This window comes from Palaemon carinicauda, chromosome 39 (assembly GCF_036898095.1).
Source record: "Palaemon carinicauda isolate YSFRI2023 chromosome 39, ASM3689809v2, whole genome shotgun sequence".
In the NCBI taxonomy this organism is placed as follows: domain Eukaryota; kingdom Metazoa; phylum Arthropoda; class Malacostraca; order Decapoda; family Palaemonidae; genus Palaemon; species Palaemon carinicauda.
In genome coordinates this window covers 19,801,257-19,828,580 of record NC_090763.1, presented here as the reverse complement: position 1 = coordinate 19,828,580, position 27,324 = coordinate 19,801,257, and the positions used below count along the sequence as shown (strand labels likewise).

Genomic DNA, 27,324 nt, shown 5'->3' with positions numbered 1-27,324 from the left:
AATTTCTGTCTCTCCATCACTTTCATTCCCCACAACTCCGATCCATACATCACAGTTGGTACAATCACTTTCTCATATAGAACTCTCTTTACATTCATGCCCAACCCTCTATTTTTTACTACTCCCTTAACTGCCCCCAACACTTTGCAACCTTCATTCACTCTCTGACGTACATCTGCTTCCACTCCACCATTTGCTGCAACAACAGACCCCAAGTACTTAAACTGATCCACCTCCTCAAGTAACTCTCCATTCAACATGACATTCAACCTTGCACCACCTTCCCTTCTCGTACATCTCATAACCTTACTCTTACCCACATTAACTCTCAACTTCCTTCTCTCACACACCCTTCCAAATTCTGTCACTAGTCGGTCAAGCTTCTCTTCTGTGTCTGCTACCAGTACAGTATCATCCGCAAACAACAACTGATTTACCTCCCATTCATGATCATTCTCGCCTACCAGTTTTAATCCTCGTCCAAGCACTCGAGCATTCACCTCTCTCACCACTCCATCAACATACAAGTTAAACAACCACGGCGACATAACACATCCCTGTCTCAGCCCCACTCTCACCGGAAACCAATCGCTCACTTCATTTCCTATTCTAACACATGCTTTACTACCTTTGTAGAAACTTTTCACTGCTTGCAACAACCTTCCACCAACTCCATATAACCTCATCACATTCCACATTGCTTCCCTATCAACTCTATCATATGCTTTCTCCAGATCTCTAACACAGTATGTAATCAAGAGTAAATACTAAATATGAATGAATCACAGATTATACAGGTCATGAGTACTGTAATAACAAAATCAGATATAAAGAACCTAAATAAAATGCCTAACAGAGTCACACGGGCAAACAATAACATTCACTTTAAGCATAATACGAACTCGCGTTTTCCCATCAAAAGTAGCATTTTATTACCGGTACATATAATAACATTATATCAAGTCTCTAAATCTTAAGTATGAAAACTTACAAAGTGTAAATTAATTACATACACATCTTACCGAAACTCTATGAATATCATTTATTTTGCAAGCTAAATTTCAATAAAGATACAATATTTAAAATTTTTTACCCAAATATTTGGCAAGGGTATTACTGACATTGATACAGTAATTCCAGAATAATTAAATGTGTAACTTTGGTTGAAAAATATTTTGGTGATAAATATTTCTGAGTTACAACTCTACTACTGTAGGGTTACATTACTTTTAGGGAAATTTGGTCTCCAACATACTAAACATCACAAATTCTAAAAGTAATATCTACTTCCCCAAGCTATATAAACTTGAGCCCTTTAGTAGGGGTAGATTCTGGCGACAACTGGCAATAGCCAATGATGAATTATCAGGATTCTGGCAACCGGTGCCCAGTACCTCTGTAGGACTGTCTGCCAGTGCATTGAGATTCTGCCTAGGAGGCAAGAAATGGAACCTAAAGGACTTGGGTTTGTATAGATAGGAAAAATACAAATTACTTTTAAAATTTGTTGAATTGTTCCACTGAATGGAACAAAGGATAAATAAAAGAAAGGACATGATGAGAGCAGAAAATGCAATGGAAGATAAATATAATTGGAAGGAGAAAGGATTAATGAGGTAGAATCATTTAAGTATTTAGGAACTATGATCTCTAACACAGGGTCTTTAGAATTGGAGTGTAATGAAAGATTGGAAAAAACAAATCAGACAATGGCTAGGATAAGTAAAATTTGAAAAATCAAATTGCCTGAAATTACAATCTCCAACAGATTTAGTAGATTTGAGAACAAAGGCTCTCGAATACAATGACTGGTTCATCAGCACTGGAGTGAGAGAAGGGAGAGTTGGGGAACGGGATGCGATATCAGATGCAAAGAGCCTCCAACTGTACAAGGTCTGCCCCGTGGAATTGCGACCTTGTCCACCAACTCAAGAGACGTCCCCCAACAGGTAGTGGCATGGGGGAGGAATGCCACCCCTGACGAGGTCCTTGTCAGATACGCCTTTGCTTAGCCTAGTGCTTTCAGCAAATGGACTGATTCTGGTAATTTGATATTATAAATAGGAATGTTTGTTTTGCCTTTTCTCTCATGAGTAGCTGCTTCAGCAGCATTGCATGTGGTTGTGATTGCTGGCAAGTTACAGCACTCAAGGTCCTCTACAGGGGACTGTAGTTCGTTCTTTTAAGCGACATCTTACTATTCTCTAACTCTCTCTCCCTTGGAGAAGGGAAAAAGGCGAGATGACCCAGCACGTCTTGTTGAGCAAGGATCCGACTCATCAGGGATCTGGCCCAGTTGTGGCTGTGTTTCTTCAGCCGATCTATGAGGAGATGTTTCTTCCATTGAACTTGACCCTCTCTGGGAGAAAGTGTACTCTCCGGTGTTCCTTGGGAGGTTCAACCGAGGATCTTCCGGTTGCAGCTGGCCCCTTTTAGCAGTCATTGGGATAATCCATAACTATGAAAGGATAGTCACTACCCTTTGTTGTGTCATCTCTTTGGAGACTTCGATGAGCACAAGTTGTAAACCTGCAGAGAGCTTGGGACTTCCTTCATCTCTTATTTTGTATGACCCTAGGGAAAGGAGGAAACCGACCCGATCGTTCTGCTACCTTAGCTGGTTTAGTCTTGGCCATTTTCTCAAAGAGGACTTGACATATCATGTGAATGTCGCCTCTTCTCAGAGCGGGCAATAGGACGAGGATACGTAAGCTTTTGTAGTGGGAGTTGGGCACTGTTGAGTAGCACTTTCTCCTGGTACTTGCGCTTATGAGCCAAGGGTTACGTGGCACTTGTTGTAGGTCGACTTATGGAAGAGGGTCATGCCCTCATGGTTGACGGTCCCTCTCTCTCTACTGAGAAACTTGTGCACGTGGTTGGCGTAGCTCTTGGTCGCATTTCAGCTGCTCTCGTGGCCCTGTAGACCTAACACTCGCACCCAACGCCTTGCTACTTTGAGGTTCCCATTTTCTATGAAGGAGACACACAGTATTTGTCATTTCTTGGGAGAAGCAACTGCTACCCAAGTGTAGGTAAAACAATCCTTGGTGGGGAAACAGGCATTTTCAATACAGCTGTAGCTGCAGGCACAGCAGTATAACCTGAAAAACAGCTGTTTTCACTTCCTGATGAATAAGCCAATCCCTTGGAGACAGTCTTTAACATAGAAGTCATTACTCCTGTGAGACAAATAGGGCAAAGGTGCAGGAGACCGATTCGATGCCACAGTCTGGAGTTTCTCTTTTAATGGAGCAGGAGAACGCTTCAATAACACAGGAGAGAACTTCTGTAGCAATGGCACTCCTCATCAGACTTGCAGAGAGCATCGGCTGGTTTTCTCCTTCCTCAACAGCTGGGGAGTCTATCATACATTGTCTTGGAGCATAGACAATCTCTCTTTTCTAAGGCAAGCAGGGGAGTCTATCGTCTTGAACGAAAGTGCTTGTGAACAAACATTGCCAATCTTCTTCAGTTAGCTTTCCAAGGAGAGAACTGAAAAAGATCCGGAATGTTAAGATTCAGAAGCAAAAGGAGAACGATAAAACTTGGCTTTCATATACTTCCTGCATTGGAATCTCATCCACTGGGTGGACAACCACCACCTGCACAAATCAAAAGGGGAATCCAAAGTACAATAGTGCCATCTGCACATTGGACACAAAGGTGAGAATCAAGTTCAACCTTACTCATGAATGTTCCACTATGATGATCTGGCAATTGTGGAAAGCCCTTAACTTACCAGATTCACAAACATTCATCCTTTAATAAGAGAAAAAGATTAGAAACAGAGCAGAAACCTTCAGGCCAAGTGGAGAGAGCGGTGGGAACATATCTGTTCAATATCACGGCCAGAATCTCAAATGGAGGCTTGGCGTTCTGGCAGACCAAGACCTACAGTGGTACTGGGCGGCAGTTACCAGAACCTTTATAAATCTTCATTGGCCATTACCAGCTGTTGCCAGAACCTACCCCTAATAAAGGACGAGGGTTTGTACTGCATAGGAACAAACAATATCAAAATGCTCTCCAAGATAGAAAAAATAGGTTACATTACTGTATGTCTGCAAATATTGTCATACAGCATTTCAAACCTCAGATCTTTCAGAATCACAAAATTTGTTTTTACAATGTATATCATGGAATGGTATTCAAACTATATAATTGAATATTGCACTTTTCTCATTAGAAAAGTTTTTACATTGAAAATAATCTTTATGAGTGAGAGTATAACAGAGGTAATACTGTATGAGAGAGAGAGAGAGAGAGAGAGAGAGAGAGAGAGAGAGAGAGAGAGAGAGAGAGAGAGAGAGAGAGAGAGAGATGCTCTATAACAAACCTGGTCCAGCTTCACGGCAATCAATATTGAAGTGAGTAGGAGTATTTGACTTGACACCACGTTCGACACCAGGTCCAAATACCTTCACTGCACCAGGGTCTGTAGGCTCGGAAACAAAGACTCTGTATGGAGAGTTTTCTGTTCCCACTCCACCGTAAGAAACCTGAAATGGAGATAAACTAGTCAATTAACAATTCACAAAGTCCACCAAAAAAGTATTATAACACATCTCAGGATATTAACTTTAAATCAATGGTTTTAATACTATTCCCTAGATTGACATGTCAACTGGTTATTTGCAATAATCATTTTTAGTAAAAATCAATGGTATCTAGTTTTACCATACAAAAGCATATAAAATCTTTAATGTTTTCACTAGTTTTTCATTTAAGCTATTTGACATGAAAAAAGTACTTTCCACTCTTGTCGTGTGCCTTATTTCCCGAATATCCCCCTAATTCAGGTCTTCCTCCAAGCCTTTTTCCAGGCATTTCTTAAACCTTCATAAACATTGTCTTTTTATTTCCTATCTACTGCATTTTTTACTGACAATTATTCACTTTTTACAGTATACGATAAGTCCATACCATCTTAAACATATGGCATCACTTTTTATTTTCAAGTTGCCAGTTACCACATCTCCCTACATCCTCATCATCGTGATATGATTTTCCTACTCCAAACTAGATAAATCTAAGCCTTCTATAATCACACATTTTAAAAGTTTCCAGCATTCTATTTTGTCAGCACTTACAACAATGCTGTATCTATGTAATGTAATATTTTGCTCTATTTCTTACAGTGATACTAATATTAATTAGTAGTCTAGCAATCTCATTCCAATTAATCCATTCTTTGGCTATTCTCTTTCATACCATCTTCATCTCCGTTTCCTTTGCATTAAAATCTCATGAAGATTTTGCAATCCTAAGCATCTATTATAGCATCTGTTACATCCAATACTGTTAACAGGACAATGTTGCAACCAACATCTATTTCACTAATATGACTGCACGGTAATTTTCTTCCTTTGCATGTAAAATTTCTTTTATTAGTGTATATTCCACATATTGATAAAAAGTACGGCATACATTTAGTTTATATCCCACATACTGATACAAAAAGTACACCAGACAAGTTCAACCCTTTTAGAAAAAAAATAAATTCACTTATGACAGAAGTTAAAAGGTTATGAATATTTTGAGCACAAATTTGACAATTTTTGTGACACAACTTATAAAAATATAAAATTTTCAACAGAAACCTATTAAAATGGTAAATAACACTGCCTAAACTAAATACATACATGTTGCAAAATAACACAAACTGTAATAATGAGATTATCTTACCTTTTAACCCTTTTACCCCCAAAAGGACGTACTGGTACGTTTCACAAAACATCCCTTTACCCACATGAACGTACCGGTACGTCCTTGCAAAAAACTGCTATTTACAATTTTTTTTTGCATATTTTTGATAATTTTTTGAGAAACTTCAGGCATTTTCCAAGAGAATGAGACCAACCTGACCTCTCTATGACGAAAAGTAAGGCTGTTAGAGCAATTTAAAAAATATATACTGAAAAATGTGCTTGAAAAAAAATAACCCCTGGGGGTTAAGGGTTGGAAAGTTCAAAATAGCCTGGGGGTAAAAGGGTTAATGGTTACTATAAAATATTTAGAAAAGATCCCTGATATTAGGAAACATATTACAGACTTTTTAAGTTTCTTTAAAGGATATAATCTTATGAACAGACCAACAGTACCTGTACTGTGTGTTTATTTCCTCTCGTTGGTCTGTATGCAAAGTCATAGGTTCCATTTTTATTATCCTTGGCATCTAACTTGACTGGCTGATAATTTGCATCCATAACTGTAACATCCAGAGGAGCATCACCAGCCTCACGAGTATCAACGTGGAAATCTGTCAACCGTCCGGATACAACACCATTTCTCTCCAACCCTGGTCCTTTACATTTAACCTGCATGGGGCAAGTAAAAATAGGACTTCATTAAAAACACATTGTAATTTTCATTTATCTTTCAAAAGCAAAATTATTAATATTGAGAAAAATGTGAACATAAATTCTTCCAAGGCCTGAACACAAAAATCTTACCTTCTCAGGATAGTAATCTGTTTTAGGAAGAATTTGAGCAATGTATGGGGATCCTGGGATATCTTCATTATTGCATAAAATGTGAAGAGCATATTCTCCAGGGACTGTAGGATAGTAGCGAACATCAGCAGATTCATCTCCATTGTCATTACAGTCTATCTTAGCCTGTGAGGGACCTTCTATGCTAAAACCTGAGCGGAAAAAATTCAGACTATGGTTAATTCCTTAAAAAAAAAAACCATCATTTGATGCTAAATATTTAACTGATAAGCTCCATGGGAAGTGATTCAAATGTTGCTTTGAGAAAAATCAAAATTCATCAGCAGAATCCACAAAAATATTTATAATTTTGAATCAGCAATATTTCACAAGTATGGGGAATGTCATGATTATAACTGCATGATTGACTATCTTTACAGTACAAAAAAAAATGAACGAATTGCAATCTACAGTATCAATATTAATGCAACAATACCATCTGAATAATTACTGTATATCAACTAAACAATAAAGCAAATCTATAATAGTTACCATCTGCTTTCAAGAGAATTAAAAATAATAAAGGTTCTACAGATACTTCAAGCAATAAAGGAATCTCAGATTTCTCATCTTGGTGTTATTCTATACCCAATTCCTGCTTTTAGTATAACATTGTTAATTTCCATGGGTTTTGTGTGTAATTCGGTAAATAGTATTGCAAATTGCCAGTTATTCTTAGTGATTTGAAAATCTCATTTCTTTTAAAAAAAAATCCAATTGATGTCCTTTATCCTTTGTGAGGATACAACTACAAAAAACCCTAAAAGCGTAATTTACATACTGTAGAATTAACGTCGCCCTAAAAAAAAAATTATAGTTGGTTTTGAAAGACTATTTTACCTAAAGCTCCTGCCTCGCCATTAGTTTCAACAGTAAATAGCGCTGGGGTGCCCACAACTCCACCCTTCAGTCCAGGGCCATAGGCTCTGATTTTTGTCTCCTTGTAAGGACCAACGTTCACCTGAAAGAAAAAAATCAAAATAAAGAAACCTTTCCTAACTATGTAAATACATACATTAGATAGATTTCCATTCCCTGAATATCCAAAGAACTGGTCTTCTGGGTTATCTACTTCGATACTATTTCTAAGTAAAACCACAACTTGAAATGTAGCCAACCTACTGAAGCGTGTCTCTCCATACTTTATTTACTGGTGTAATGTGAGCAATGTAAAATATGGCCACCATTCAAGATAAGCACATTCTAATCATGAGGAAAAAAAAAAAACTATGCCAGTCCGAGCAATATTTAATAAACTCCTTTAAAAAAGTATGTGAATATCTGACCACTAAACTTAGATACCGAGAAATATTGGACATGTACATAAATATTTTAAAAGTATCAAAGCTTTTACCTCAAATGGACTCTTTGGAATCTCCTGTCCACCATAAGATACCATTACAATATATCTTCCTTCTTTCTTGGGATGATACACATACTCAAATGTATATGCATCTATTTGCTTTGTCTTTACCGTTTCATGAGATCCACCTGAAATTAGAATATAAAACCCTTTAGTAGTAATTTAAACATCTAACTTCCTACTCTGTAGATTTACATAAACTGCAAAGATATTAACACTTTTTAAGCGCACACAAATTCATGTCACATTTGTAATCAAATTTAATACTGCACGGTACAGTATATTAAATATGATCCTTTTAATTCAAATTAAAGTTTGTACCCCTATTCACTCATTTATTTTACGTAGTCAGCGAGTGTCAATCCACGACACTCCACACCAATAAGAATAACAGGAAACCTACTCATTCCCCTTAACAGCAAATATGTGTAAGTTTCTCTAAGCTACCCAGGGCCAAACTGGATCACTTTTTGTATATGCCAGCTTGTTTGAATCTCGGTTCCTCCTAAGATTTTTAGTTGGCCTTTCTCTACATACACTCATTTCCCATTCAATTTCATCCTCCATCCCCGTATTCCACTCGGCGCTTTCTGTGATTCTATGAAATGCACCATACAAAAATAATTTATTCTGCTATTTCCATTAATTGATAATTTTAACACCAAATTTGTAAGTACTGTACATAAAATATATACAAGCTTAACCAACTTTGTACACAGCCTTTTCCTACTCAAACACCACATACTTTAAGTACAGTAATACTTATTTATTTTCTGAAATATTTTTGCAGATGTGTTTTTTTCAGATTTACAGTTCGGTATTGTGAGCATTATGTATGCCTATTTCACTGGTGTTTTCTGGTTTGGTTTTAGATGTTTTTAGGAAAAAGAGAAGAGAGAACTATTCTTGTGTGCTCATTCTTTACTTTTTATTCAAATGAAATATCTGCCCCTGAAATTTTCATGTTACTATACCAAAAACTTTTTTTTATTTAAGTACTGTACAGTATTGTTTTATGCATCTTGTTAGAAATGCAAAAAACCTATCTTGCCAGGTCATAATTAAAATTTACTCATTGTCATCTGGAAATAATAATGAAAATTAATATATTGTACTAATAACTCAAAAGATTTTAATTTCAATGACTAGCTTTCATTTTTATATCATGAGATCAAGAAATCTTTATCATCCTCATTGGTATAATCTTCATTTTCAATTCCTGCAAATACTTTACAGTTATTTCTTAAATTCACATAATACCTTCTTACTAACAGTAATATTACGTTCACTACAATCTATTTAACTGTAGATTAAAGACAAAATTGGCTATTACAGAGACATCCATTTTGTATAACAAAAGTCTTATACTAGTACTGTATTATGCTTCAATACAAATGCTAAATTAAAAGGTTTACTGTATCATACAATAGTACAACACTGTACATCAATACTGTACTGAACATGAAGGAACAGAATCTGCCAAAATAGAAATCAAATAAAAATTCAACAAAGCAGCTTACCTGGCCCAATAACTTTGACTTCCACATTACCCTCTCCTGCTCCTTCTGTATACACCTTGAAATCTGCAGCATCTTTCACTCTAACTCCATTTGGCTGAAGTCCACGGCCAGATGCTCGAACCCTACGGGCATCACTCACTAAAAGAAAGTAAAAAATAAGAACAGATAAAAGAATCACTTAAGAATCTGAATTCTACATTAAAATAGTTTTCAAATGAATATTTCAAAATGCTGTATGTACATTACAATAATGAATGAAATTGTCATCTTTTTACCTGGGGACACCTTGACACCAAATGGACTGCCTGGAATGGACTGCCCAGCGAAGAAAATGTTGATGGAATGTAGACCAATGCTAGAAGCAACATATTCACACCGATAAACGCCCTCACTGATCTGACGCGTCTTGACAGGTACAGTGTTCTTATGACCCGAGGGATCCAGAACAATGACCTCAGGTGTGCCTCGCCCTGCATCTATATTGATAACGGAAGGAGGAACTCTTGAGGATTTCGACAGAAAGGGGGAGCGCAAGTTTCTTAGAACATTGCAAGACTGCACATTAGGACTGGGAGGATCATAATCATGAAAGGGAGTGTAATCTACTAAGGGAGGTTGTTTTTTTAGAAAAACAAATTGTACATATAGTGTAGCATTGTATATACCATTGCAACAGTAGCATTTTTTATACATAAATAGTATGGATTAAAAGTCAATGTGAAGTGAAGTGTATCATTTTACAAAGTACAGTATTCATAAATATATCCATTAAATCACAAAGCATTTATTGAAATTAAATATAAAATAAGCATTAACAATAGATTATGATTAGTTGAGAGCATAGTCATTATCAAGTGTCATTTACACGTTTGAGAAGCAATATTATAAAAAAGTGTAATTATAGCAAAATTTGGCAATTAAATTTTAATTAAAATTGTTATACATTAAAATGTTAAAATTGGTGTAAGCCATAAGTATTTTTAGTTGTTGCAGCATTAAAAGTGTGTGATGGTTCATGAAATGATTGTTTTAAAAGTAAAATTTTTTTATGTATTGTCAATGAGTTTTATCCACAAGCAGAGGCAGGGGGAGTGTCATGGTTATTGAGCAGGTATATAATTAGTATATTAGTGAGCAAAAGGGCAGGGGAGAGAAAAGGAAAATAAGCAGATTAAAATCTGTACACTATCGGATTATTAACAGATATCATATATGTACCTCTTACAGTAAGTATTAATTCCCAAATAAAGTATTATAGAATACTTCAATTAACTTCAATTGCTACTATCAACAAGGTACTACTCGGGCAATTATCATCCTCATATTCAGATTAATACTTTGTACAGAATATTGCTAAGAACTACCTTAATAGGAGTGTAAAGTAAATCTAAATTATTTATAATTACCTTAATAGCAGTGTAAAGTAAATCTACATAATTCTTTAACTAGGTTAACAGTGGTATAAAGTAAATCTAAATTAGCTTTAAACTACCTTAACAGTAGTAAATCTAAATTAGTTTTGAACTACCTTAATAGTTAAGTAAATCTAAACTGGTTTTGAACTACCTTAATAGTAGTGTAAAGTAAATTTAAATTAGTTTCAAGTAGACTAAAATTCTACTACTGTACTTTGCATCCATGCTCATTCATACACCAAACCTGTCAACTCTTGTGCGTGTGGTGCGAGAATAAAATCAGCAAAATGACATTCCAATATTATATACTGTATAGTACTGTGTATTCTCATGCATTGTTATCAATTTAAGGAAAGCATTTTTTCTCTTTGTTGCCAATAAAAATATAAATGTAAAGCTAGGCTCATGTGACAACAAGGGATTAAAATCTTTGCCCAAAGAGACTGTGACCCCATTAGACATCTGGTTGAGAGAGACTAGCTGGAAACTCTCAATCCAGACAACAGCAATCAGGGTGTCATTTGTTCCAATGGGTTTGTATTCAGCAGTTTTGGGAGATTTTCAAATAAAGATATATGCCGCACATGTCTGCTACTCTGTTTGAAAGTGTAATGGACAATAGAAAAATAAAATATAGTCAAGGAAATTTTACACAAGTACAATGTATCTGATACTGATATTGGTTTTAGTAGTGTGAACCGAAGTTCTTCAGCAACCCGCATTAGAGTTGATATTATTATTTTAGTGTACCTTTTCAAACATTAGAATTTAAAAGGAATACAAAGGGTTTTGGGAAGGTCTTAAGAACCCCTTCCTACCAGGGTGAACTGAAGGCATCCTGTATTCCCTAGAATGCAGTTTTGGGTTAATCTCATGCACAGCTTCCTTTTGAAAGCTGAAAGCTATTCACACACATTTATACATTAAAATATAAATGAGGCAAAAAAAATGGTGAGAAATTAAGACAAAAGTTATTAATTGTTGAAAGCAAAAATTAGGCTAAGAAAGCAAGGCTAGAAGAGAATGAAAAGAAATCATAGATTGAAAACAATAAAAAAGAAAATGCCAGCAAAGGAAAATAGATTTATCCTTAAAATAAATCTAATAGAGGGTTTTATTGCACAAAAAAGTCATCATCCATCAACCCTCTTCTAATTACAGACACTACGAAAATTGATACCTATAGAAGTTCTAAATGCATTGAAAAATATAACATCTATGATATGTGGCTCTATACTTCAAATTAAAATAAGCAACAAAATCTTTAAATTGAGTGAAAAGCATGCTACAACAAAATTATGTAACCACCTTTAAATTACCCGCAGGATAGGAATGAAATCAACAAATACATGACGTGCATGACTAAAAAAAAAATGATGAAAAATGCAAGAGTTATTCTTTTCTTACATTCCTTATTATGAACTCACCTTTTGTAAATATATCAAAGTATGTTGGTCTGTTAATAGTAACCCCTTCTGGCTCCAAACCTGGACCAGAGGCTGTGACTTTGGTAGGATCACCAGCAAACCCAGACACATTGACGCGGAATGGTGACTTTGGAATCTCTCGCCCACTGAATCTGTATGGGTAAATAATGCAGTGCATATCGTAAGGAATTTGAAAGGCCATTATTCTTCTGAATATCTAGGCTAACGATAATTAAAAATAAGATTACAGTGTAACAACCCCATCAAAATGTGTTAGAATAAATAAATGCAATAAAACTGGAGGTTCAAGTCTGATCATAGAGTACTGTACCATTCAGAAGATCACAAAAATGTAAATCCAAGCTACACAAAATTATTGCATGAAAAAATTTATTTCTATCACAAAACATATACAATACTGAATATATTCCATGATAAACTAAATCAACATATTAAACTACACTTTAAATTTGTAATAATAATCAGTAGTAACTATAAAATTTTTAAATGACATCAAGAGATTAAGAATAAATGTCCATGGATGACTTACTTCACAATTACTATATAATCGCCTTCACTCTTAGGGGTGTAAGTACACGCATAGGTAAGGTTTCGGTCATTGTTGAATTTGCACTGCAGCTGTTCAAAAAACAAAAAGAACAAAAACATAAGAAAAAATTTAATATAAAAAATACATTATTTTCACATAAACCAATATGGCCAATCAATAAATAGGTTCAATAAAATTACTAATCGGTTAACATGTAAAATAAAAACCGGATTGTTCCAGCTAGACCTTACATTTTCCACTGTGTCATCAGGACAATGCAACATAGCTTCCACTTTTCCTTTCCCAGCACTAAATGTTTCGATGGTGAAGTGCGTAGGAGCTCCCACAACTGGTCCTGAAGGCTCAACACCTGGTCCGTAGCATCGAACCCTGTAGCGTAGAACATTTAATTGATTATATGACCCTAAGGCAATACTGTATATAAATGATTTCCCTTTATGCTGCATTTGAATTAGAGTTTTTGTTGTGATTTTCCATTTGTAGTATTCAACATTAAGAAAGAATTACCCGTAGTTCTGTGTGCTTAAAATATTTTCAATATGTATTCAAAAATAAATTGAACTTGTAAAGAAGAGCAAAAGGTAGTCCTACTGAACTATAAGTCTTGTGACTTTTTTTTTTAATTTTCCTTCTTAGCAAAGTTCAATATTACAATATTTTCTTAAGAGAAAAATTAATATTACAATATTTTCTTAAGAGATTAAGGTTATCCACTTGTCACTAGAATTTTATTTTCATATACTTAATCTGTTTCATTAAATTCAATTTTTAGTGAACCAAATGTGTTAGACTAGTAATTAAGTTAATACTACATCATTATTAGTGACACTTTGATACAAAACTTCACATAGACAATTACGGGTACATTACTGTTTCAGATAAATCCACTTCATTAAAAAACGGCTTCAAATTACTTTGTAGTCCTGTGATTACGTGCAAAATATTTGCCTTTTACAAAAATTGAAAATTCTCAGTTTTAATGTTAAATAAAATTCTGGGCTCTACAAGTTATTGCATTTCTATCTTCTGGAAAGGAAAAATAAGGGAAACTAATGTGTTAATAACTAAAACAGATATTTATTTCCCTTCTAATCTTTAAAGAACTACAGTATGCTATATTCCAATAACTGGGCATTTTAGTATCTGAACTGCTCAGCTTGCAAACAGGAGAGAGACATCACAAAAACAGAGGTTATATACTCGATTGTCACTGAATCTAGATCCAAAAAATTGGCTGTAATACTAATGTATAAAATCTAGCAAAAATCTCTATTTATGAAATACTGTACAGTACTTCATAAACATCTCTCCTGAATGCCAATAGGTGGAGCAAACGACCACTCTGAAAGTGACAACAGACGCAGCCTCCAGCATCATTGTTTCGTGTACCTCGAACACAAGGAATGTTAATACAGTACTTAAGAATGCTCGAAAGGATCAGGGCACATGTGACTACTTTGCTAGCAGTGTCAAGGCTACTTACATAGGATTCCCAGATGAACTGTAATCATAAAAATGCAGTGATAAATCAAGGATCTTAAAACTAACATCTACTTATAAACAACTAGGCACAAATTATGGCTGTTAAAAATTCACAGTCTGTATCCTGCACTACATTAACAAAGCAATACAGAAACTAAATCAATTTCATAATATCAAGTAAATATTATACAATGGTTAAAAGTTTAGAACATTTCGATTGCATGCTTTTTAAAAGTATACAAATAATATACTTCAAGCATTAATAAAGAAAATGAGAAAAGTTGCATTTCAAAGCATACAGATAAAGAAAGCCTACACCGTAGCATACAGCCAAATAAAATTGAAGTAGCTTTACTTAGGATATGAATGAAAATCAGACTGCACATTATATTAATTCATAAGTAAACCTTACAAAAGACTGCTACAATTTAAGAAAACCAATGGAAGTGAAACTACTGTGCTACATTTGAAAATCAATTATGGTAATTCCTAAAAACTAAAGTAATAAATAAACCTTATTAAATTCAAGGAAATGAAGATCAAGAAAATAAGCATGACTGGGTCTAGAGCAAAGAAATCCAACGCTAAATCAACTTTCACTTTGCAAAAATGTATTTATCCCTTCAGATTTTGAAGCAATAAAATTAAAAATATGGTCGAGGAATTATATAGTACAGTACGTGAAAAACAGAGTTCTTGTAAAAAAATAGAGAGAAGTTTTTTCATACTGTATACTGTACTGTTCAGTGCAGGAATACCAAGCCTAAATCTTTAATAGGTTCCAAGAGAAAAGACTGACTTTTGACGATAAAGTTTTCGCCTTGAAAATTACTTGCATGTTCCCTATATACATACTGAATGCAAAAAAATATAATCTGCTATCATTATATAAAAACCAGATAACTCGTTAATAAGCTTCCATACAAAGTACAGTAGTGTACAATACAGCAAATAATTATTTCATGACATAGAAGCCGATGTAAGGTCGGAAAAACAACTGCACTAATCTTATTTTTGTATACATTACTTAAGGAGAAGCGACGTAAAGTCTGAACCGACATAAGTGGAACCAAAGTAAAGAGTTGTACAATAACCTAATCAATCTCATGTATTTACCAACATTTTTACTTTCAAATATTCCTTACGTTTCTTTGCAAGTAATTTTCATTAACCGCCAGATTGTCTCAATACTTAAGAGAGGGGTTATGTTATTATAATTAAAGAAAACTAGAAATATTTCATCTTTAAATTGAACGTCTATTTCAAAAGGCGGTTTTAAGAAGCACAATGAATGACTGGAATATTTCTTTTTTAAATAATTCCTTATTTTGTCTTAACAGGCTATGAGAGTGGGTAAAATTATGTATGGCAATAATGCCCAGTATAAAAAAAAAAAACACTTCAAGGATTATTTCACATCTTGCAGCAACTACCTTCTCAAAAATATAAAAAAATAATTTGCCTTGTACAAGAAAACTTTACAGTACTATATTGCAATTAACAGAACACATTCCTATTTTTCAATTCCTACATTTTTCTTCTTGACCCTTTGTAAGCAGAGTACTGTATAATAAACCTGTCCACTGGAAAGATGCAATGAAATTTAAAATTAAAAAAAAAAAATAGGCGTTAAATACTGTATTACTATTTCCCTAATCGTCTGATATATTTTGGGTACATACAAATATTCTCAGAATCTATTATATATATCTACTATGCATGCTTACCTCCTCTAAGCCCTCACTATCAGAATTGTGCCTTCAAATTTTCAAAATCATATTTCATAAAATTATGACTCCTAACTAAAGGGATAGATATCTTTTGGTATGAAAAAAAAAATTTCCTTGAAACAATAAAATATTGAAAGTTGAAATAAGGTTAAATTTCTTTTCTTTATGGGTTAGTAATAAGAACCATATCTTGAACCACTATCCTAACCCCAGGGATGATATCTGGAACCTCAATAATTATACTCTTTCAAATAAAAATTTTAATTCATTGTACTGATGGTCCAGCACTTTGCTGCAGTAGAGGGGCTTGAGTGTCTCAATGATGGGCTGGACAATGGCGGTGGGGTAGTTTATCCACCCTGGCAGGCTCAACCATACCGCTAAGGCCAGTTCTGAGAGACCAGACCAAGACTGGACCCCCCTATAGGCCTTCTCCTTTATTTAAGATAGGCAAAGGCTAGGAGAAGGAAAACTCCAAAATCAAACCAAACAAGACCCCAACGGCGGAGCTTCCCAGGGCAATGCATGTCGGGCAGGCAACAAGGCGGGCCTTGACATAACAAGAATCCGGCAGCCCGATGCAACCAACATCAGAGAAGCCGCCTGTCTCATATGTCTTGAGCCGCGGTGAAAACGGTGTGGGCCAAGTGTGTGTGCCACGACCACCCAAAACAATATACCCAGCTACTGGCATTCTGTCGTTTGTATAAGCACCCACCCCATAGCTAGGAGGCTGATGGCTAACGACAGAACCCAATACTCGGACACGAGTGGGCGCCGACGACGACGTTATGACAATAAAAAATTCAATGACCACTAAGTAATAAATTGATCATCATATTCGTAAAGGAATGCAATTGGATCCCCTACAGTTGAAGAAAATAGCTTGAATAAACAAACCGCAACCATAAAAATAACAGTAAAATTGGTTTACAAGCACTGTAGTGGTCTGCAAGCAAAAATTTCCTCTCAATGCACAAATTTTCTGGACGTACAAAAAGGACCCATACACCACACCCACAGTATTCACAGGTTTTTTTTGCTTTTTGTTTTTGCTGCCCAGAGCCTAAATCTTTCACTCTCCCAGCAGCACTAGTACTAGATGAATCACCACCTCTCGGGTGCATATTTGAAAAAAAGAAAAGAAAAAAAGGTGTGACTCCTATCAAGGTCAACACAGATGTCTAAGTCTTGAAGCAGACTGTTGTTTGGCTCTTGAGCAATAAACAGACCAAAGACATCTTATTTGACTATTAAGAGTAACTCCAAGTTCCTCGATAAATCTCGGTTAACTTTTATCTTGAGAAAAATTAAAAATCAAAATGTTTAAGAATTAACCAAGCACACTAACACTGGACATAGGAAATGTCCTAAAAGGTTTTTCATAAGATATTAAAGGGTTAGACCAAGTAACTTGGGACAGTACACTAGGAATGAGTCATCCTGTGTCTGACTCCATTAAAGGGTGCTTTAAGCTATATTTTCACTTGGATGTATGGATGGAGGGGCCATTAGACCGAAAAATGATGCCAAGGAAGTCACTCAGTGCCAAGATGCAACTTGGAAAAAACCTGCAGTTGCACTATGAGGTTGACAAGAGAATTTGGACAACAGGCAGGAAGAGATCGTAGGTAATGTAAAAGACAAAGTTGGGTGTATCTTTGGGAAAAAGGGCACTGAAAAAGATCCTTTAGAAATGCCTACAAAACACCATGTGTGAGGCACTAACGGCAAAACGCAGCTTCCTTTATTTCCTCTTGGCCTAAACTCAATGTGGCAAGACTTTTTACTGTGTTGGACATAAACCTCAGCACAAAATATAGGAAATACTGTACTGTATTATTTCACTGTTAACTCCTAAGACTTAAAAAGTTCCTTTCAATATCAAATTACTAAAACTACTGTTATAACTTAATAATAAAAAACATGACAAGACCTACAGCATCACGAAAAATATGTAGCTCTTATGCTACATCAACCATTAATTAGGTACGGTACTGATATACCCTTTTGATAATGCCCATTTGCTTAAAGCTTTAAAAACAACTTTTACTTAATTCATGGATAGAAATGAAGAACCAGCATAAAAAATTGAAATAATTCAATTGCACTAAAATGAACATAAAACAGATAGGGGTACAAACCGGCCAGCATTGGTGCGGGGTCGCAGTGGTGCTCCACTCTTGAGCTTAGAGTTAGGATATTGAGAAAGATAGGTCATCATCGAGAGTTCATCACAGTTGGGATTGACCATTTCTTCAGGGGTGATGAGCTGAAGAGATGCAAGCAATTTATTACAATGCTTACGCAGGATATGTTGCAAATTCTATAAAATTTATGGACTCAATCTTATTCAGTCTCTACATTTTATCATTATTTCTGTGATACTCAACCAGGTAACTTGGTCGTTTTTATATACTGTAATGTACATTAAGTCCTCGGTTTATAATGGAGATACGTTCCTGCAAGTTGTATTTTAAGAGGGCACCTAATTACATTAGTGTACTTGAGCAATTTAGTCATTCACTTATAGTAATGCTGTAATAAGAGTCAATCTATGACACAAAAACACTGTATGACCTGGAAACATTACTCGGACTACAAAAACAATATGGACGACATAACTGTAGAATGATAAAATAAAACGGTAACAGAAAATGACAATTCCTTTATAGGACCCATGGTGTATCCATGAAATGTTGCAAGTTGGAACCATTGTATTCCAAGGACTTAATGTAATTATAAGGCTTGCCCATAAATTTCTTTCTCATTTCAAGGTCAAAATCTAAAGTTATTAGACATGCTGATGGTGGACAGAAAGGTAAGACAACTATAGGAAACAGATGAAAAATAAAATGCAAAGTAATACCCATTGCGTACTAAAGGTACACTGAAAAAAATTACAAATAAAGTACCTCTAGAATGGAACATTAGCAGTACCCCTCGACACACTCAAGACATTTAAAAATAATAAACCTTAAGTTTAGAAATACATTACCTGTGGTACACCAAGCCAATTGTCTGCCAGCGTCATGGCTTCAGTAGCATTCTTGAGAGAATCGGCAGGCACCCAGTCAGGCCAGTCAGGACAAAGTCCAGGAGCCACGGCATCAGCCAAGGCACCCACAGCTCTGCCATCATTCCAATCATTTGTGAAGTTTGTGACAGGAAGGTCTGGGAGTTTAGCCTGGATCCAGTGTAGCAATCTGCAATACAAATAATCATTAATTTCTCTTGAACATATTGCTCTAATCAAAAAATCCTGTACAAACAAAATCACATTAATTATTGCATGTGCATTCACCACAGAATACCTTATTGTAAGTGCAGTAAAATGAACCTTAGCACTAAACACAATGATCATGAAAATAATTAAAATTACTTAAAAAGAGTGACACCCTGATATCTAAGAGGCTACAATAATTGTTACATAATCCATCCATCTAATAAATTATCACTGTATAAGAGCTAAAAGAACATTCGAGTATATGAACTACAATTTAAGCAGACTAAGACAATCTCAAATATTGTGCTAAATTCTAGTCAATTACTCGAAAACACAGAAATAATATTGTACTAAATTATAAAAATAAGTTTCATTTTCTACTGCAGTATTCAATTTTCTTAAGAATTTCTATGGGACAACCTCTAAAATCCTAGATATTCTTGCATACAAAAACATTTAGTTCACAAATTTACAACAAAAAGCTAGAGGCATGGTAGCCTTTTATGCCAAATACACAAAATTATATACAGGATACAGTACAGAACACGACACATAACCTTGTGAAACACTTTTATCTTCAAAATTTAGCACAATTTCATAGTATAATACAGTTTACGAACTGAACACTCGCTAATACCGAATTACATATTACCCCACTCATGAAATACAACAATATAAAAGGACAAATACACCTCTACAGTAAAATACAGTAATAGTGTACAAATAAATTCATAAATCCCAAGTATAATGCACAAGAGACCAAGAGTGCAAGGTCTTTCCACTTTTAGTACAAGTGCTATTACATTACCAATAATGCACGAAATCTTTCTATATATACTGTATACAAAAAAATAAATAAAAGAAAGTGCTGAACATTTTCATTTCAATTATTTCCAAAGTATGTAAACATTTCCTTCATTTGTAGGCAAACTTTTCAACAAAATTACATTTTGCATTTGATTGAAGATTTAAAAAATACCTCAATGTAAAATAAAAATCCAAAATAGTATAAAAAAAGTTACTAAAATATAGTCATGTTGGGGTCTTAAAAAAAAAGAAAAAAAAATGTCTCCAAGAAACATCAGGTTTCAAGTAGGTACTGATAAAAAAGCTTCAACCTATATAACAAATAATCCTTCCATTACAGGTACTGTACAGTAACTGTTTATAACAAGCAATAGGTGACATAAACAAGGACAGTAACTAATACATCCAAAACACTATTTATTTTAGTACTATTACTCTACTTTGAAAGAATTGCCCATAATCTTCCAGATAAAGATTTTCTTTTTTTAATGATCACCTAGGATGCATCGTGAATAGAATTATAGGTAAAGTTCTGTCATCCTTATATAGTAGCATAATGTTTCTAGCTAATTAAGAGAAAATTATTTATGCAGCTACATGCTTATCAAATTGGTCAGAAGAGCATTCTCACGTCAATGCTTTCCTTACGTCTTTCTATCAAAAATAAATTCTTCTGGATTAGTCTGAAGTAGTAGTAGTGTTGGAAACACTCTTATGTAACGGTTCTCCTCATGGCCACCCTGACTTGGTGATAGTTCCTTGGAAGATTTTTTGTGGTATATTATTATTATTATTAAGTTAGGTTAGATTGCATATTAGTATTCAACTTTGTTCTTCACCAGAGTCAGTTCCGATTAAACTTAGCCGTTTTTGTTTCTGTTCAGTACACGTCTAACCTAACGTAAACCAAGAATAGATATGTAGATTTGAAAATACTGGTACAGAACTCTTTTATAACTTAAAAAATGTGGGTTCCCTTTAAGTAGTCATTAAAACTGTTCAAAATAAAAATTAAATATTGTAAGATTAACTCTATTTCCTCCCAAAACAATTACTGGTTACTTGAGCAATATTACCGATTTGAGACAGCCTAATGTAATTTTATCATTTGTATCACATTCCTGTTAAGTAGATTAATCTTTCATACATCATATCTTCTTCAAAATCGACTGATTACAAGCATATGTCAATTTTCTTTGGTGGGCAAACAAACAAATTGTACTGTAAATTAGCGTAATGCTTAAAATGGAAAGTCAAAAATAGTCATTAAAAGATAAAACGCACCCAGACGCTCGGCGTCTCAATAGCCTTGGGTGAGGATATTCACTTACACAAGTTTGTTAGTCTATACCAAATGTGCAAATGAGCTTTGTGGACAGATATATACAGGGTTGCCAGGTTTTCCAAATGAGAAATGGCCAACGTCTGATCAACTGCACGTTTAAAAGGCCAACATAATAGTAGAAAAAAGGCCGAAAATATAGCATCCAAGGCTAACCAATTTCAAAAAGGCCAAATTTGGATATCTAGCACGAAAGAAGGCCAAGTTTGGAGTTTTTTTTTTTTTTTGTCCGAAAAAGACCAACCTGGCAACCCTGGATTTTATAAGAACTTCGTTTATAGAATAAAATAACTTTTTGATATAGCTACTTTTGAAATTTACATAACTGGATATATTCTGGTAATATATCAATTGATTACGCATTCATCAACATCAATGCAGTATTAAAATAAAAAGCAAATTACCTTACTATAAATAAACTTAATTTTTCTCGTGTTTTTTTTTTCTTTTTTTAAATGCAAACGTGATCATTATGTTTCTTAGAACCAAAGAAATAGGAGATTGTTTTCGGCAACACCTAATTAATCATCAAACCGTACTAGAGATAAAAACTTGCCCTTTTAACCAGAAAGTATATTGATATAAGCCTACCAGTTGAAATTATGTGTAATGCTTCATATGGGTTACAAAACTATGGTAAATATATTCATTATTTTCTTACACGTAAAATTAGTGAGCTATTCTGACAAAAAATATATAAAACTTTTCCACTTTTAAAATGTTAAAATCCAATAAGCTCTCTCGAACAATAATTACTCCTATTTACACGGAATATTTCTGCTATAAAATCATAGGCCTAGACATCGACTTTCTATGCTAATTAGAAGTTATGCCAGTACAGTTAAAGACCGAGTCCAATTATGAGTCAGTTACTTTAGACAAAAGTTAGACTTAAGTGCGATAACCAGGAAAACAGCTCTTAAAATAAAGTAATAAAATTCCTCATACAACGAGATGAGATGTACATGAAGTATATGCAGCCTAACCATACTAGAGTAAACAGCACAGTACAGTCCAGGACTATGAACATTTTAATCCCAGACATCTGAATGTAATAGCAGTAAAAAGTACCATTAAACTTACTTAATAGTATTCATTATATCGTCTCTTTATAATGTAAATTGAACGTTTTTAAACGCTTCTAGAGGAATAAAGAAACATGATCAGTGTCAGCCAAATTTATCACACAGATCATGATGCGGCATCAAAGAACAGAAGGCGTGATGTTTGTCAGACATTAAAGTGTAGATAAAATGTGACATTTAGAGATAGTTTCGAGCAGTGATCTCGGTTGCGTGCTTCAGTGTGATTGCATTCAGTTTCTGTACTTGTACTTTTACCCAGAGCGTTCCTGTGTGCTTGTGCTTGTTTATGTAATGTCGTACTGAGTTGTGCACATTAATTCGTGACTGGGGATTAGAGTTCTCTTACTATAAAATGGAGACAATACATAATTAGTCAAATTTCAACAATGCGTATAAATAAAAGCGTGAATAAATGGTGTACCGTTTTGCTATGAATATATTTGAATGAACTAAATAATTAGTTACTTGGGAACTATAAAGTAATTTGAATATTCTTTTCCATGCCATTCTAATTTGCAGCTAATTTTAAATAAGCCCACATGGCACACAAAACCTTATATTTCACTAACTATTTCCACGATATAAGATTAAAAATGATGAGGGGGTTGGCAACAACATTGATAATAAAAGGCACAGGGGGACATGGGAAATACTGGGGATCTTGAAACCAACATACCCACTTGTAGACCTACGTACTCCGCTGCTTAAAGGGAAGAGAAAGACGGTAGATGAGACAACCAACATAGACTAATGTAACTTAGTTAAAAGTGATACGGATCCACATCTCTCTCTCTCTCTCTCTCTCTCTCTCTCCTCTCTCTCTCTCTCCTCTCTCTCTCTCTCTCTCTCTCTCTCTCTCTCTCTCTTCCCATAACTACTAAAGTAATATTTCCTAAACTAAATGTAAAGTACAGCAAAGTTCATATATATATATATATATATATATATATATATATATATATATATATATATATATATATATATATATATATATATATATCTATATATATATATATATATATATATCTATATATATATATATATATATATATATATATATATCTATATATATATATATTATATATATTAATATATATATATATATATATATATATATCTATATATATATCTATATATATATCTATATATATATATTATATATATATATATATATATATATATATATATATATATATATATCTATATATATATATATATATATAGATATATATATATATATATATATATTATATATATATTATATATATATGTGTGTATGAGAGAGAGAGAGAGAGAGAGAGAGAGAGAGAGAGAGAGAGAGAGAGAGAGAGAGAGAGAGAGAGAGAGAGAGAGATTGTACGTTTGACATGGCTTACTCATTTCCGACTGCAGGCATATAAAATACATGCGTTTATATATATATATATATATATATATATATATATATATACATATATATATATATATATATACAGTATATATATTATATATATATATATATGTAAAATATAAAAAATACCTATCCTATAAACGTGCATTGTGTGCTACCCTTCCAAAAGTTTTGTCTACCGATCGCAAGCATGCGCATAAAACGCACATTTGGTGCAAAAAATAATTACCACTGAAAAAAAAAACAACAACATTCAAACACAAACAACCAATCTAACCCAACAATTCAAAATACTTAAAAAATAAAAGTTTTATTTCAAAGGAGAGTTTTAAATAAAAAATAAAAAGTTTGAAAATTCCTGAAAATGTGCAATTTCAACCACCTTCACGTCGAACCCCCAAATGCAGCAAACAGAAATAAGCAGCTTCAAAGCCATCAGCGACGACACATACAGAAAAGCAGTTTGTTCGCTGCTTGCTCGACTGCATGCCTGCCTGCCTGCTTGCTTGCTTGCTTATGTTTAATGTATCTCTTATTATATTTTAAAGAAGAACAGACCTTTTCGTATTTGCCGTCTTTTTACTTGGTACCTGGTTTATGGAACTAGGACCATTCTGCTGCTCGGGACAAGCCTTCAACAGGTCCGGGTGATCTCCACCTGACCTTGACCTTGACCTGGTAAAATTCCAGATATATTTTGACCAAATTTTTAAAGAAAAATATATAGTGATAGGATAACATGAGATGATTCCCTTATGCTAATTATACTATAATGTTACTTCGAAAGGAGATATAAAATATTAACCTAATAATCTTGTTAAAATTTCGCAGTAAACATGCGGATAATTTTTATTAATCCATTCATAATATTAGTAATAACAATAATTAAATTACCAAGTTATCCGCTGTCATAATAATATCATTAATATCAGAGGCTTTTTATAGAAGAAATATAAAATGAAAACTTTTACTGAAGCGATTTTTTTTTTAAACAAAACCATCATTCCAGAAATCTACCATTAATGCTAATACAATATAGCAAATTATGTTAGAATTATCTTCTATTTTTTACGTATTGCTGATATAATTCATTATTATTGGAACGATTAATTAAAAGGCCACTTTTGGCAAAAAAATATGATTCACACACTCCATTAGTGGTACATTAACTCGCCTTTTTACGAGAATTGAGGAAAAAAAAATCCAATAAGAGTTTAACACATCATAAGTTAAAACATAAAAACTTATTTATAAGTGTGCACATGTTTATCCATTCCCGTGAAAAACAAGAATTTGCTTCAATTTTGTATGTTCATTGGTATATGTATGTATGATTAGTTTCATCTTAGTATTCTTAATCTAATAACAATAACACCAACAACAACAATAAATAATTATATTTATAATAATGCCTCATTACTTTAGATTTAACCAATTACACCATTTCGATTCTGCTTCTGCAATTATAATTTTATATTCAACAGTCAATCACTAAAATCCATATATCTTTCTTAAAATGTAATTACAATGATTTAATAAGAATAAATGAATAAATAATGAACTTTTGACTTCGAAATATAGAAAAAAAATTCTACCATTTAGACACTGTTTCCACCCATAACCTCTGTTGCGTGGTAGGAGACCGACTATTCACCAAAATCTTGCAACAAACCACAGCGCCCGACTGCCGGCGGTGAGGAGTCCAAATCGAGGCCCAGTGACGGGTGCCCCTTGAAAGTATCAAGACCCACTTGAGTCCGTCTTTCGTAGGAGTCGAGGATGGCCTTCCCACTCACGACACTTACAAACAGCCCTTATGTTTGCTCAAGAGATTTCGCGATTCTTTATATAAGTTTAAATTATATAGTTTTATTAATATCTATTTTGGGAGGAGGGATTGTTTTCATACATTTAATGCATTCTTTTTTCTTGGAGGGGGGGGGGGGGTTTGATGGCAGTGGTTATTGTGGGGATATCAGCGTCACAGTATGTATAAATCTATAGAATGAACAAATATCTCATGTTATACTTCATTTAAGTTACTTTATTACTTAACGTCATTTGCTGATCAATTTACCGACAGAAATGTTATTGATATTTGACTTGTTACAGTATCCGGACTTAATTACACATGTAATATATTTATATATAATATATATAGTATGGATATATATACAATATGTATATATATACATAATATATATATATATATATATATATATATATATATATTATATATATATATATATATATATTATATATATATATATATATATATATATATATATATATATATATATATATATATATATATATATATATATATATGTACATAATATAATTACTCATTAAAAAACACCTGAATGTCGTCCTGTAATTCGTTGCCTTTTAGAAATGCCTCAAGTAAAGAAGGGTAACTCTGTACAACAAAATCTCTGATTGCCAAGTCTATATTTGCTAAAACAAAGCAGAAATGTTGATATGTGATACCATAATCTTCAGCTTTACTGTCTACTGCCTGAATAAATATTAAATTAGTACAAACATGCTTATCCCCATTTTACCAACTAATCCTTTAAAAAATATTACTATTTAAGTTTGTTTATTTTAACTTTTTAAGCTACAATGTTCACACAGCCACCATCTCTAAACATAAAATTTCCCAAATATTTCTTGGTTGCTAGAACTCCCAGAAATATTTTGATGAATCAATGCAAAATTCATAATCATTCAATTCCCCTTTAAGCATTTTGTTTGTCAACGTCGTACAATTTTCGTTGAAATTCCCATCACAGTATTTTTAAAGCTATTACTTGCCAAAGTCTTATAAAATGTAATAATTTTTTTTTTTAATAATCACCATCACAGAACATTTAAAAGCAATTCCTGTCACATTCTTTTCAATGCAATTACCGATGCAGTCTTTTCAATAAAGTTCGTGACGCAGATTTTCAATGTAATTCCCGATGGTCTTTTCAATGAAATTATTACCATATTTAAATAATTCCTGTTGTTGTCTTTTCAATGCAATTACCGTCAAAATATTTTCAATGCAATTCCAGTTATTTTTTTTTTTCAAGGCAATTAGTCACAGTATGTTCAATGCATTTCTCGTTACTATCTTTTCAATGAGATTCCCATCACAGTCTTTTAAATGAAATTTCCGTCGCAATCATTTCCATGCAATTCCCATCACAGTATTTCCAATGCAATTCACATCACAGTATTTCCAACGCAATTCCCATAGCAGTATTTTCAATGCAATTCCAGGGACAGTCCTTTCAATGTTATTACAGTGTCTTTTAAATGGCGCAGTATTTTCAATGCAATTCCTGTCACAGTCTTTTCAGTGTCATTTCAATGCAATTTCTGTCACAATCTTATCAATGCAATTCCCGTCACATTCAATTCAATGAATTTCCCGTCACAATCAATTCAATGAATTTCCCGTCACAATCAATTCAATGAATTTCCA

General features: G+C 33.7%; 1 protein-coding gene across 9 annotated transcripts in view; it reads right to left on the bottom strand.

Annotated features, from left to right (window-relative positions):
* The window catches only part of cher (filamin-A), a 339,402-nt gene that overhangs the window by 118,893 nt on the left and 193,185 nt on the right, over positions 1 to 27,324 (bottom strand). For 8 of the 9 annotated variants that reach the window (XM_068362656.1, XM_068362661.1, XM_068362662.1 and 5 more), the window contains exons 4-16: positions 24,408 to 24,524; positions 18,998 to 19,205; positions 18,144 to 18,271; positions 13,018 to 13,156; positions 12,767 to 12,855; positions 12,217 to 12,368; positions 9,650 to 9,850; positions 9,375 to 9,512; positions 7,846 to 7,982; positions 7,332 to 7,452; positions 6,453 to 6,643; positions 6,102 to 6,317; positions 4,337 to 4,499 (exon numbers count right to left, since the gene is read on the bottom strand). In XM_068362656.1, coding sequence (XP_068218757.1) covers positions 4,337 to 4,499; positions 6,102 to 6,317; positions 6,453 to 6,643; positions 7,332 to 7,452; positions 7,846 to 7,982; positions 9,375 to 9,512; positions 9,650 to 9,850; positions 12,217 to 12,368; positions 12,767 to 12,855; positions 13,018 to 13,156; positions 18,144 to 18,271; positions 18,998 to 19,205; positions 24,408 to 24,524 — 2,000 coding nt within the window. The remainder of the gene's footprint in view (positions 1 to 4,336; positions 4,500 to 6,101; positions 6,318 to 6,452; positions 6,644 to 7,331; positions 7,453 to 7,845; positions 7,983 to 9,374; positions 9,513 to 9,649; positions 9,851 to 12,216; positions 12,369 to 12,766; positions 12,856 to 13,017; positions 13,157 to 18,143; positions 18,272 to 18,997; positions 19,206 to 24,407; positions 24,525 to 27,324) is intronic. The other variant, XM_068362665.1, reaches the window with a different exon arrangement.